General features: G+C 39.0%; 1 protein-coding gene across 2 annotated transcripts in view; it reads right to left on the bottom strand.

Moving 5' to 3' along the window:
• The window catches only part of LOC116505584 (colorectal mutant cancer protein), a 172,149-nt gene extending 163,262 nt beyond the window's left edge, over nucleotides 1-8,887 (bottom strand). Inside the window, exon 1 of one of the 2 annotated variants that reach the window (XM_032212894.1) lies at nucleotides 8,283-8,887. In XM_032212894.1, the coding sequence (XP_032068785.1) occupies nucleotides 8,283-8,336 (54 nt within the window). In that variant the 5' untranslated portion in view covers nucleotides 8,337-8,887. Of the gene's footprint in view, nucleotides 1-7,980; nucleotides 8,052-8,282 lie in introns of those variants that run through there. The other variant, XM_032212895.1, reaches the window with a different exon arrangement.
• Between the last annotated feature and the right edge of the window lie 4,814 nt (nucleotides 8,888-13,701).

Raw genomic sequence — 13,701 nt, 5'->3', positions numbered from 1 at the left:
AGGATGAGCTCCACTTCTACACTGATAATCTTGCGGATCACCCTGGGCAGTAGAGGTACAGGGGGGAAGGCATACAGAAGACCTCTAGGCCAGGGGCAGTGGAAAGCATCCACACCCTCCGCTTCAGGTGCATGAAACCTCGAAAAGAATCTGGGGAATTGGGTGTTGTGCTGGGAGGCAAACAGGTCTACTATCGGGTCCCTGGACAATCTCCTGAAAGAGAGAAGGGTGTAATTGCCATTCTGCCTGGTCAATCCTAAACCTGATGAGCCAATCAGCTCACACATTAGCCTCCCCTGAGATGTGTTCCACCTTGATGGAAAGCAGATGGCCTTCCGCCCAAGAGCCCAATGCATTAGCCTCTAACATCAGATCCCTAGATTGAGTGCCCCCTTGCCTGTTAACATGGGCCTTGGCAGTTGTGTTATCCATGAGGATCAACACATGCTGACCTTCAATGAAATATTGGAAACTCAATAAGGCCAACCTGATAGCCTGCAGCTCTAATCAGTTTATACTCATCTCTGCCTCCTCCTAGCACCACTGACCCTGTGCCATGTGAGGGCCCATGTTTGCCCCCCAGCCATAAAGGCTGGAGTCTGTGGTGATAGTGACCCTGTGAAGGACACTGAAATGACAATCCCTCTCTATGGCCCCCGATTCCCACCAACAGAGGAATTAACCAGGTCCCTGAGCAGGGACACCTTGATGAGTGATGTACTGGTCCTCTTCTTTTGAAAGGGGAGTAAGAACCACTGTAAATCACTTGTGTGAAGATGAGCCCAGGGAACGATATAGATGGCAGAAACCACTTTTCCCAGTAACTTGGATAAGGTGGCGAAGGCCGCCCTTTGGGATCCCCTCACTTTGGCCATGAGTGATTGCAGACTACGGACCTGATCCTCGGAGAGGAAGACTTGGCTGCTCACTGAATCTATCCAGGCCTCCAGGTGGTAGGTGTGAAATGGCTTTTGCCCTATTGGCCCGAAACACATGCAATGCCATGGCAAGACTGGCTGAAGCTGCCTCCTGGGAGCTCAATTGAACCAATACGTCATCTAGGTAGAGTTGAACCCTGATGTGTATGGTGCGTAAGTATGCAGCCAGGGCCACCCAAACATTAGTAAACAAACAGGGGGTGGAAGAAAGGCCAAAAGGCAAAGCCGTATATTGAGTGGCGAGAATCAACAAAAACGTAGAAACTGATGGTGCTCGTATAAAATGGGAACATGCAGGTAGGCTTCAGTGAGATCAATAGAAGTAAACATATCCCTCTTTAAATTTAAAATGGCCCTCCAGCTGCCCGAGCCCTTGGGAATAACAAACAAGATTGAGGAAAACCCTTCCCTGACCTGTGTGGTCGGGACCTCCTGAATGGCTTTAATATCTAAGAGATGTTGAATGGGACGACCCATCAGGAGATGCCTTTGGGAGTTACCAGAGATTGGGCACCTAACAAAGAATTTGGGGGGAGTAGAGATGAATTCCATGGCCAGACCGAACCTGACCGTGTCCCTGACCCAGGAATCAGATGTTATGACATCCTAATGGTCAACAAAATATTGTAATCTTCCACCAATTGGAGGCCCATCCTGAGCCAGATTAGGGTTTGCGGTAGTTGCGGTTACCGCCTCCCCAAAAGAGCCAGCGAGACTGAGTGCCCCTCTGTTGCCGGTACGGCTGCTGCCTTGATCGCTGGCCAGAGCCAGTTTGGGGGCAGAAGCCCGAGGGGGAATAATCTGGATACCTAAATGACCCCCCCATACTCCTGGGCTCGAAAGGGCTGCCTTCTAGGATAAGGGGCCAGGTGAGTAAATCCCTTCTTGGGGTTTGAGGGAAGAACCTTATGCTTATCTTTGCCCTCGACAAGCAGCAGAGTAAGTGCATCCCCAAAAAGAGCCCCACTCCTTTGTAAGGCTCCGAGGCCAGCTTCCATTTATGTTTCAGATCAGTTTGCCACTGCTGTAGCCATAAAAATCTGCGGGAAACCACCCCAAAGGCCATGGCCTTGGAGGAGAATCTGGTGATGCTCAGGGTGGCGTCTGATGTAAATTGCGCCATGACAATTATTTTATTCAAGTCCTGGTGAGCCCTAGAGTCCCCTGCAAGAATAGCCAAAAAGGGCTAGATCTTGAGAAGAACAAGACCGCCGAAGTGGCCCGCACCACCCAAGTGGCTGCCTGATAACCCCGCTCTAGGACTTGGTCAGCCCATCAATCCTCAGGCTTAAGGATGTCTTCCTGGGATCCTGGCATGGCTGTGGAGGTGTGTAGGGCTGCAATAGGGAGATCAACCATTGGCCATAGAAGCGTCTTGTCCAGCTGTTCACCGACATTGTAGAATCGCTTATCATTCGCAGATAGACTGGGTCCGGATGTCGGGGATGACCACTGTCTCTGCACTGCATCCATGAAAGGTTGAGGAGCCGGTATGACATTGGCTTCCAACTTGTGCTCCTTAGAGCGCTGGCTGTGGCCGGCTGTGGTGGAGGGGGCGTGGAGACCTCTGTTGGGGTTTCCAAGGCAGAAGCAGCCTTGGCCTTGCTCAGTAGCGGTTTGAATAGCACGGGAGGGAATAGGTTGGTGCAGATAGGCTTATCCGGAGTAGCCCCTTCCTTCTCTGAGAGGTCAGCATCCCTGATCTCCCCCTCTTCAGATATTGGTGATGGATTACGCTGTGGTTCCAATGGGGAGAGGTGGTCAACCCCTTCCTGTGAAACAAGGGGGGCAAGATGGGGCATAGTGGCCTGTGGAGGCTTTGAGTCTTTCTTGGCCTTCAAGCCTTTGTGTGAAGAGGAAGAGGAGGCCTTATCCTTGGCCTTTCCCCCAAGGCAGCCTGTGGAGTAGTAGTCTCTACTGGAGGTCAAGATGCCTGACATGCCAAAAGTAGTCCCTGGGCGGGCTCTGCCATGCTTTTGTGGGCAGCAGTAGGAGTCTCTGTGATGCTACTCTCTGCCATTCTCTCCCAGTTGCAGGAATTGTGAGGCAACATGGTGCCTATATTCGCACCTTTTTCAACCGCCTCAGGCTCGCAATACCGTGGCCTTCAGGAGAAATGACTCCCCGCCATCGTCCAAGCCTCCTGCGTGGTTCCGGCACCTGCCACAATGCTCCATGCCAAGAAGGGACCAGGCAAGCCGGCGCCTGCGCTAGGAGCAGTCCCTGGCCATCTCCGGACAGAGCGCTTTGCCGAAAATGACAAGTGCCTCACTTGTTGAACATAGCCCCTCAAGGCGTGAGGATTGTCCTACAGAGGCAGAGAATGGGCCTGTGGGGCAATGCCCAGCGGCACTGACAGGTAGGTTTGTACTACCAATTAGTCTCCAGAACTTACAGAAGTTGATTTCAATAGATGGTAAAGGGATTCAGCATGGATGAAGTAAGGAGTGGATAACACAACCGTCCCAGAGTGGACTGAGTTGGAAAGCTGGGTGGGGACACTCACAAGGCGGGTTATATAGGCTGGTAATTAATAATCATACTCAGTCCAATCAGAGCACGGACCGTGTTAACCCATTCATGGATGCTATTTCCATCCTTATTGAGAACTTTAGAAATTCTTAACCTTTTCCATTTATTTGATTGGCAAGATTAATGTTAAATAAGAAGCTTCCATTTCGTCTGACTTTTTCATGAGTTAAAAATTAACATAAAATAATTTAAAATTTTAAGCATATTTTTCATATTGTTCCTATTTTTATTTATCTTGTTACAAAAGCAGAGGAAAATCAGGATGGCTCATATGTTTCAAAAGTATTCAAAATATCACTTCCATTGGTTTGCTACTGTTCCCTTACTATTTGTATGTAAAACAATAAAAAGGAAGAAATTTAAAACAGCTACTATTTGAATTTGTTGCAAACCCATTCGGAGACTTCAGCTTGTCCAGAATGCAGCCGCGCGAGCGATTGTGGGTGCACCTTGGTACACCCACGTCACACCTATCCTCCGCGAGCTGCACTGGCTGCCTATTGGTCTTCGGATACGCTTCAAGGTGCTAGTCATTACTTATAAAGCCCTTCATGGTATTGGACCTGGGTACTTGAGAGACCGTCTGCTGCCAATTACCTCCAACAGACTGATTAGATCCCACAGATTAGGCCTCCTCTGAATTCCATCCGTTGGCCAATGTTGATTGGCCACCACCTGGAGGAGGGCCTTCTCTGTGGCTGCTCCGGCCCTCTGGAACGAACTCCCCGTGGAGATTCGGACCTTCACCACCCTCCAGGCTTTCCGCAAAGCCCTTAAAACCTGGCTGTTCCGACAGGCCTGGGACTGATGAGTTCTTGTCCCCGCTCGAATGGTGTGGCTGTTGATTGTTTTAAATTGTGGTATTGTTTGTCCATGTCTTTTTTTCTTGTTTGTTTCCCCCCCCCCTGGTTTGTGAGCCGCTCTGAGTCCCTCTGGGAATAGGGCGGCATAGAAATACAATAAAATCGAAATCGAAAATCGAAACCCTCAAAAGACCAAATGAAACAAGCAAATAAATTTCATTTATATGGACTATGAATTACTTAAGCAACAAAGAAGGAATTCTTATACAGCACTTATACTACTGAAAACACATTTTTTCACAATGTAATGAATTCTTAATACATATCAAAATCAGTATTGTGACATCAAGATTACGGTATAAATATAAAACATCAGGCTAACTATTTCTAACTGGATGATAATTCTTGGTGCAACTTATATGATACAGGAACTGGAATGAATCAGAATAATAATGAAATTAATGAAATTAAAGAATGAACTCTGAACAGAAAAATAACATTTTCTACACATTAAGCAAGACAAAAAAGATAAAACATTTTTATAGATACAATGCTGATAGAAAAATCTTTCACAATGGATAACTTAATACATTTCCTAGCAATATGGAAAGCCAACATATTACTCCAAATGTGTGCGTCTCTGTTTATGGAAATTATCTTTTACAATCAAAATAAAATTTAAAACAAATTGATACAAAACACTCAATTGTCTCTTTTTCCTGTACAGCCTTTTTTTAACTGTATAATTTGGGCAATTCCTGACTTTGTATACCAATATTTGTCTATATACAGAAAGTTCTGGTCTATATTTAAGTACTTGTTGATTGTAGCCTATTGACACTTCTGATCTGCCATACCAAAAGAAAGGAGTTGACATAGTCTGACTGATGGTCACCACAAGCTAAATGGACAAAAACACTTGCTTACATGGATCTCATATGTGAACCAAGCAATTTGTATTTGTACTAGGAATACTGGAAAAAAAATACTAATACACAGGGTTGCTTTTTCTTCGCAAAAGTGCTAACCATAGCCAATTCCTTTACTTTCCTTTAATAATCATGGGAGTCCTATCTCCCCATGGCCAAGTACATGCAATTAAAAGCTACAAGAAAATGCACTGGGGGAGGAGAAGAGAAAATAACAGCACAAATTAGCTAAAAGGCAAAAAGAGGAAAGCAGAGGAGAAAGCTCATTACATTTTCTCAAAAACCAGACAAGACACAAAATACAAAGATAATATTAGAAAACATTGGCAGATGACTGAATAATAAATTCTAATGGTTCAGCATTATATATGCCATGAACTCCATTTATTTATTGGTTTTTTACATCCCTTTATTACTTTAGAAATAACTCAAAGCAGTGAAAATACATAATACGCCTTTCCCCTATTTTCCCCACAACAAGGAGGTGAGTTGGACCAAGAGAGTGTGACTAGTCCAAAGTCAATCACCCAGCTTTCATGACTAAGGTGGGAATAGAAGTCAATTTCCTAGTTTCTAGCCAGCAGCTTAACCACTATACCAGGTATGCAAGGCAACATAGAGTTTAACTTCAATCTGTATTTCCAGTATTAAAAATATAGAAGTAACCAATCATTGCATTTGATGCTAAAAGAACAAAGTTTACTCATAACAATGACATGCTGGGTGACTTCAATATAGGTTGGGTTGATTTTGGATTACATATTTTATTTAACATAACATGAATAAACTACTATTTGTGCATTGAGCACCAGTATTTTTCTTTCTATCTCCAGTTTAACATTATTTATTTACTTGCAACAAATACTGATAAAAGTAGAAATGGGCTGTTTCTGTATGTACTAAGATTATTCTAAAATGCAGATTTTATTCCAGAAAGATGCTCTGGAGCTTGAATGTAGCACTTTCCCACAACTCTTTATAGTAATGTAGATAGTCTCATGTGCGTACTTTTGTGGTATCATGTGATCATAGCAGAGAATGCGTAGACTTTTATTTAAAGTGATGAGACAAATATAATGTTTATACCACCATGTTATATGAAACACCTTTGTGGAATCAAAACCACAGCATTACAAAAATTGTATGTTTATTTTATATCTATATATCTATATCTATATCTATATCTATATCTATATCTATATCTATATCTATATCTATCTATCTATCTATCTATCTATCTATCTATCTATCTATTCAAAGTCTGCTGAAACCATCAAATAAACTCAAATCAATCTTTATTACAATTGTAGACCATCAATAAAAAAATCAACTAACTTGATCATCTGCTCATAACAGTACTTGCTATTGCTGTAATAATCTTCATTGGTTTAAATTCTAATTCTAACACATATAATTAGTTTGGGACTCATTTCTGAAGCTGAAATAATATCTGAACCAGAATCAATGATACACAACATACAAGTCACAAACCTAACATTTTGTGTGACACACTGTGACACAAACAACTATTAATGCCACCAAAAACAGAGTATTGTACTGTGTTCAAGCAAATAATCTAAGTATGACATACACATTTAGGTTTCCACAGCAGATGTAACTTTTTATATTAAAGACTACTCACATAATATACAATATGGTTACAATCAGTTTGAATGTTATCTGAAACGAATGTGTATTAAGGCCAAATTTTAGTTTCTAACTGTACTTTTATGTGTTATTTTTAACATATCATAAATCTCTTTTAAAAAAAATATTAAATGGGAAATACTTTTACGAACTATGAGATGGAAAACAATCAAGCGTCTAATATAAGTACATCAACATCAAGAACAAGCAGAAAGGAGTGTTAGCCAAGAAATCTGAACCACAATAATCTCACTCGCAAAGTACAGATGATTTAATGCTGACCAGAGAAGTTTGAGAAACTGCCAGGTTTCATTCAAAGCTTATAATTAATTTTGATTACAAAGTAAAACTTTAAATGAAATACTTAAATGACAAAGTGCATGATGTCAAACTATCACTCAATCATCCCCTTTCCCAACACTATTTCTCCTCTTTGCTAATTTTAGACAGGATGCCAGTTTATTTCACTGTTCTTTCTTTACACGTTTGTGTCTTTAGAGTTTTCTCTGAACTTAATAAACACTTCTATCTATAAATCAATCTTCCCCAACAGGGGACTTTATTGATGTGTCAGGATCACAATTTCCAGCTACCAGCACTAATACATAAGGAAGATATAAAATACCTTCTAATGTGAAATTATTTCTGTGTACATATTAGGGGAAAAAGGGAAGATCACAGATTCAAAACTGATCATTTGAATATTATTTTAAATATGTATCCAACAGATATTCTCTGGTAATGTTATTTATTTTCGTTGGCACACTAGAAGAAGTAAAATGACAAGGCCTGATCTATGCAACTTTACTTGGGAATACTTGGACTAACTCCTACAAACACATAACTTTAACACTGGTCATAAAACAACATCAAGCATTCAGAAACTTGACAGGAAACAAAATATACAGCTGCAGTAACTAAAATAAACAGCTCAGTTCTTATCATTAAGAAAGGACCATCCCGTGCCAGGAGTTACACTTTTGGGTAAGCAAATAAAGTAAAATGCCTGAATGTACTTTAATAATATAGCCAGTTGGTCATGAGACTTCTTGCAGAATATTTATTTTATACTTTTAAATTAAAATAAAATGCCATCAGCTTGATTTCGCCTGGGATCTCCATCTTCCTTACCTACTGTAGAATGGAATGCTTGCTGTGTGGAAAACGGTGCACGCGGGGGGGGGGGATTCCTTGCAGCAGAGTGCTAAACGGAGAAGAGGGCAAATCTCCGTGCAGTTGCAACAATTTCCCTTCTAACGCTTAACCCTTTCAACTCTATTTCAGATCACTTCCTGAGTAGCTCTACACGTCGGGATAACGTACATACACATCCATTAATTTTTAACTCAGAAGCGGATGCCCAAAAGGAGATAACTGTGTTCTGAAAACAAAATCCAAGCAGCGTGAAAAATAAGGACATAAAAGCCTCTTACCTCGCTCAGTTCCGCAGAGTCCTTTCCATATTTCATGGAAACTCCAGTATTCATGATTGGACTTTCACCGGGGCTTGACTGCTGTCTATGGATGTTAAGGTTTTAAAGCTCCAGAAAATTCAATACCCCCTTCGCATCGGAGCTTTATCCGTCTTGCACTTTTTACACTACACAGCCGTTTTCGCTGAACATTTAGACCCCTAGAAATTAATAATGCACAGTCTGTCTAAACAGAGACAAAAAGAAATCTGCCTGCCGTTTCACAAACAATTCGTTGCTGCAAGACACTCATTAAAAAATACTGCAGAGCGCTCCGCCAGACGGAGTGCAAGCAGGATGTAAAAAAATATCTTCTGGCTGCTAAAATAGCCGTGATTCAGTTTCGTGCCTTCATTCTTTTCCTGCTTCAGCTAGCTCGAAAAGAAAGGCAGTTCAATGCACTTGGAAATTGTTTATGGAGCTTGGAAGCGACTCCCAGATCCTACCCAGAGGTGGAGGAGAGAACAGGGCGCAGACGTGCCGTGCTGCTCCCGCTAAAGTTTCCCCTTCAAGGGAGCCTGGAGTTCTAAGTGGTTTATGATCAAATACAGCTGTCTAGCTGCTGGCTACGGGGTGCCTGGAAGAGGCGGTACCAATGGAGGAGGGGTTGTTGGGGGGGGAGGAAGCAGAACACATGCTCCGGAGAGCTTACTTTAGAATTGCAGGCATCCTTCCAGAGTTTTTGTGTGCTGGGTGCACCCAAAAATCACTGTGTTTCAAAGTTCAAAGCAACCAAAGAGAGGGGAGGAAGGGAAGAAGGGAGAGAGAGGGGGGAGGGAACTCTCCAATAGGTAACTTTGATGACTGACCTCCTCTTTGTTACACAGAAGAAAGCTGATGAAAACTTTACAGGCATTTGGGGCATTGATACTTATTCATTTTTATGCAGGATAATATGACATAGAAGTTACTAAGACAGAAAACTGAAAGCTTCAAATTGGAATAATGGAAAATATGGAAGAACCATCCTTAGTTCAAGAGTCTGATTCCTATGATAAAATTACCTAGTTTTCAAAACTTAGATGATCTTATACACAGTATTTCTGATTATTTTACTTTTACATTACTTTTAAAGGCTTGACTTAACTTTGTTCTCAGGAAAAAGGTGGCTTTCTTTGCTGTGACCAAACTTCTTCACAACAGTAACTTTACATACCACAAAGGTAAAAGCAAATGCTTTTTAAAATGTCATATATACCACTTTCATTTTTTTTCAGTGCAATTGAAAATTAAAAATATATTTCTAAAATGCCGTAAGTTTTAAAATTTAGGGAGCAAGCCAAAAATAATACAGCAAAGTGTTGGAATTCATGAACTGTCCTTGTACAAATCATAATTTTTATATAAATCTCCCTATTATTTTCTTAACAGAAATTCAGAAAATCGTTTTCTAAGAGGAATATACCAAAAGGATAAAAACACAGAAAAGAAAATTTTAGCAATCAAAAGGAAAAAAAAAATCAATCATTAGATCTTTTACAGTTTTAATAAATAGAGCTGTTTAACTTTAGGCAGTTGTCAAGGATCAACAGCTACAAAATAAAATCAGCATCCTGCTGTATATACTTAGTTTCAAAAGTAGATAATGACCCACACCCATCTTCTGCTTAATATCACAGTTCAAAAAGTGTAAACCTGGGTGTGTCCCTAATTTTTGCTGTGGTTTGATAAATAGAGTGCAAAAGACGCTGAAAAGTGCTGCATGTGTTTTCTTTTTGAACAAATAAAGGGCACAATTTAATTTCCTGCATACTGTGGCAGATCTTTTCCAAAAAACCCAGCAAAAACAAATTAATATGAAAATGGTAACTTTGTCTTATCTGCTAAAGTGTTTCTAACTTTGCTACTGGAAGGGCTGTTGTTGATCAAAAATTGCTCTTAGGTATCAATTTCCTTAAATACTTAGTTTCTTTTGTATATAGCTAAGAAGAAAAACCCCAAAATTATATGGCAGTATTTAAAGTTTAATTAGTTTTCAGTCTGATATCACATGCAATTATTATCTCTTAGTAATATAACATGGACAATATTGATCCATCACCCCAAAGAAACCCTGCTGAAATAAAACTCTGGTGCACATCTTTAATGTTTATTTTCCCATCTCTTAATAATTTATTACATTTTATAACAGCTCTAGCCCTACTTTTATGAATAGTTATTATTATCTATACCTCCATACGAAAAATAAATATTGACTTTCAAACACCTAAGACGCCTGTTACTATTGGTATTATTTTTGCTTTCTTTTGCCCCAGTCATTCTACTTCTATTTGCAGGTCTTTGAAGCATGTGTTTTTTTCCAGTTCTCTCTCCAGTTCTTTCATTGGGAATGTAGCTGTTGAGGGAGTCAGAATTTACCCAGTTCACATATACAGGATACCTTCTTTGACTGTACTGCTGATGTCTCCTCAACTTCCTCCACCATTTATAATTTCCCCTATTTTGGTCAGAGTATCAAGAGACAGAGCCTGTGTTGTTATCTATTTAAGACAAATAGTAAGGAAACACTATTAAAAGAAAACATAAATTTGATTTCCTTTGCAGAAATAAATGCATATTTTCTATTCTTTAATTTTCTTTGTGGTATATAGAACATATAATTTTAACGTCATTGATCTCCTCTTACCTGGCTACTTTTTCAGCTTTTGTGTGTGTGTGTATGCGTGCATGCGTACGTACATACATACAGACACACACACACACACATATATATACACACTATTAAAAATATAGCATTTTAATGTAAAATAAAACTTTACATTGGCAAGAAAATTATATACTAAACTGTAACTGAACTTTAATTTTTGGTACTCCTTGAACTTGGTTGTCTGCTAGCAGGCATTTCATTACCCAACTAGGTAACATTTTCAGTGCTAGAAGGAAGTGGGTTTTGTTCTGTTTATATACAATAGCTTGCCCTATTATTGCCCTCCAAAACATCTTAAGTAAATCAAAGGAAGCCAATTGCCCAAGAAAATCAGGGGTCATCTATAACATACAGTATAATGACTGTGACATCCCCATGAAAGAAGACAGACAGAAGAGTAGCAGAGCACATTCATGAAATCAAGTAAAACTCAGAAGACACAGTGAAAACTCTTTATTTTTACAACACATGACAAATTTAACCGAAGTTTCACTTGGAAACTGTGAGCATCCTACACTAGGGAATTCCCGGAAACTTGGCATTCAAGACAAATCAGCCTTTAAGAGTTAAGAGATAAGCCATATTTACACATCACTCCAAAGAGACAATAAAAAAGTTAAAAAAGGAAACAAAAAGACTAAAAAGATTGTCACCTGCAATCAACTGTTATAGAAGTAGGAATGAACACCACCAGACAAACAGTGAACAATACCCTAATTAAAGGACACCAATCCAGACATACAATGAAGCAGTTAACAACAACCTAATCAAGAAACTACCAAGGAGAAAAACACCACCAGAACTGACAGGGCAGACTAGTGTATATAAACAGAAAGCAAACCCCACTCCTTTCTAGCAATCAAGATATTACTCAAGAAATGACTGAAAGCAAACCACCAAGCTCACAAAGTACCAAGAATTCCACAGTTCAACCCTGAGCGAAATATATTCTCTTCTACTGGAACATCAATTATCCTTCCTGAAATTAGAACCACTTCTTTGTTTTCCATATATTTAAAAAGGTATTTCATCAATATACAAACCTCTGGCAGTAATTTTAACCTGGCTCCCTGCTCTACAAATGTCAATGTCCTATGCTAGAAGGAAATCAAGCAATCTCAGTGAATACTTTCTTCCTAATAATTATAAATAAAAAAGAAGGGCCATCCCCTAGAAGGGTGTTTTTTTCACTTCATCAATAAAATTATGAAGAGCATCTGGCTGTTCAGAAGCTTTTAAAGTGTCTGCTGATGCATTGAATAAATTGCACAACTAATGTAACACATTACATCACTGACACAAATTGCATAATTTGCATAATGTATATGATGATGTTATGATACACGTGGATGCCTATGGTTATAAAATGAACTGCTGGAAACATTTTTTCTTGTGTGCAGTAGTTGTACGGGCAAAATTCTCACTTACTGGGTTTATTTTCTGAGGTATTCTAATGTGTTGCAGTGTAATTTTTATCTGATCCTATTGAAAATAAAAGCAATTTTAAAAGAGAACATGGAGAGTATAGATTTAAAAGGTCGCTGGAGCAAAAATGCTTTTATGGCTAACTTTTATGCAAGGTATATTGTAAATTTCATATTCTTCTTTGGTTGGAATAAAAATAATACTCTGATTATTTTTTAGGGCCAGATTTACAGCATTATCTTTTATAATGAATAATTGAGTTAATAGAACTTTCTCCAAGATAAGTAGATCTATATCGTCTATATTTTTTTTTGAAGAATGTTCAGTAAATGCTGGTAGTTTAGAGTAAAGTCAAATTTTATTCAAAAGCCTAAGAATTAAACAAAGGTCATGTCTCTCTCTCTCTCTCTCTCTCTCTCTCTCTGTGTGTGTGTGTGTGTGTGTGTGTGTGTGTGTGTGTTTGTAGCTCTGAGCAGAGAGGATTTTTTTTTGTAAGCTAAATGTTATGAGGTCTAAGTTTTTATAGCTCCTAGTGGGCAAATAATTATGGTGAACTTTTTGCTAGTTTATTATTATTCTCTGTATTTCAGTTGTTAGCCCCAATAGTTTACAATCTTTTCTGTTTCCATGCTGTTGAAATTGTTATTGTTATTAGTATTTCCATTAGTATCATCCTGAATCAACCCACGAATGGGCTTTTTCAATGAATGTTATAGAATGCAATCTATCACATATACAAGTATACACCATATAAATACAGTGGAGAGGTATAGAAGAAAAAAAAATCAGTATTTAGTATATCTGCCAAAAGAGCTAAATGTTATACTATGTGTAAATTATGGAAATTAAATACATTTGACAATAGTTTTTGTTTCTACATTATTCTGTTTCTGGGAATAGAAAACAGTACCCTGCTTCACTCTAAGAACTTCTAGAAATCCTACTGTGTAGAATGATTTTCCCATCTTGATGTCCTTTTGATGTTTTAGAACATTAGTTACAATGGTTAGGGATGATGGTAGTTAAATCTAAAGATTTATCAGATGTAAGATTTATACCTATATTTATCAGTAATTTTTATTGAAATGTCAAAATGCATACATGTTTATATATTGATTGTAAACTATGCAAAATAAAATACTTACTTTTACTTATCTACAGATATCCCAGTTATGAAATCATTTGCTTAAAATTAATCAGTTTCAGGTTCTAATCAGTTTCCAGTCAATATATTGGAAATATTCTTGAGTGTTTGCTTGTGTGTGTTGAAAATACACTGGTGTCCTGAATATGAAGAAGAATGTAATT

This window comes from Thamnophis elegans, chromosome 3 (genome assembly GCF_009769535.1).
Source record: "Thamnophis elegans isolate rThaEle1 chromosome 3, rThaEle1.pri, whole genome shotgun sequence".
Lineage (NCBI taxonomy): Eukaryota > Metazoa > Chordata > Lepidosauria > Squamata > Colubridae > Thamnophis > Thamnophis elegans.
Note: the sequence above shows the minus strand (reverse complement) of the source record. Positions and strands in the feature narration are given on the sequence as shown.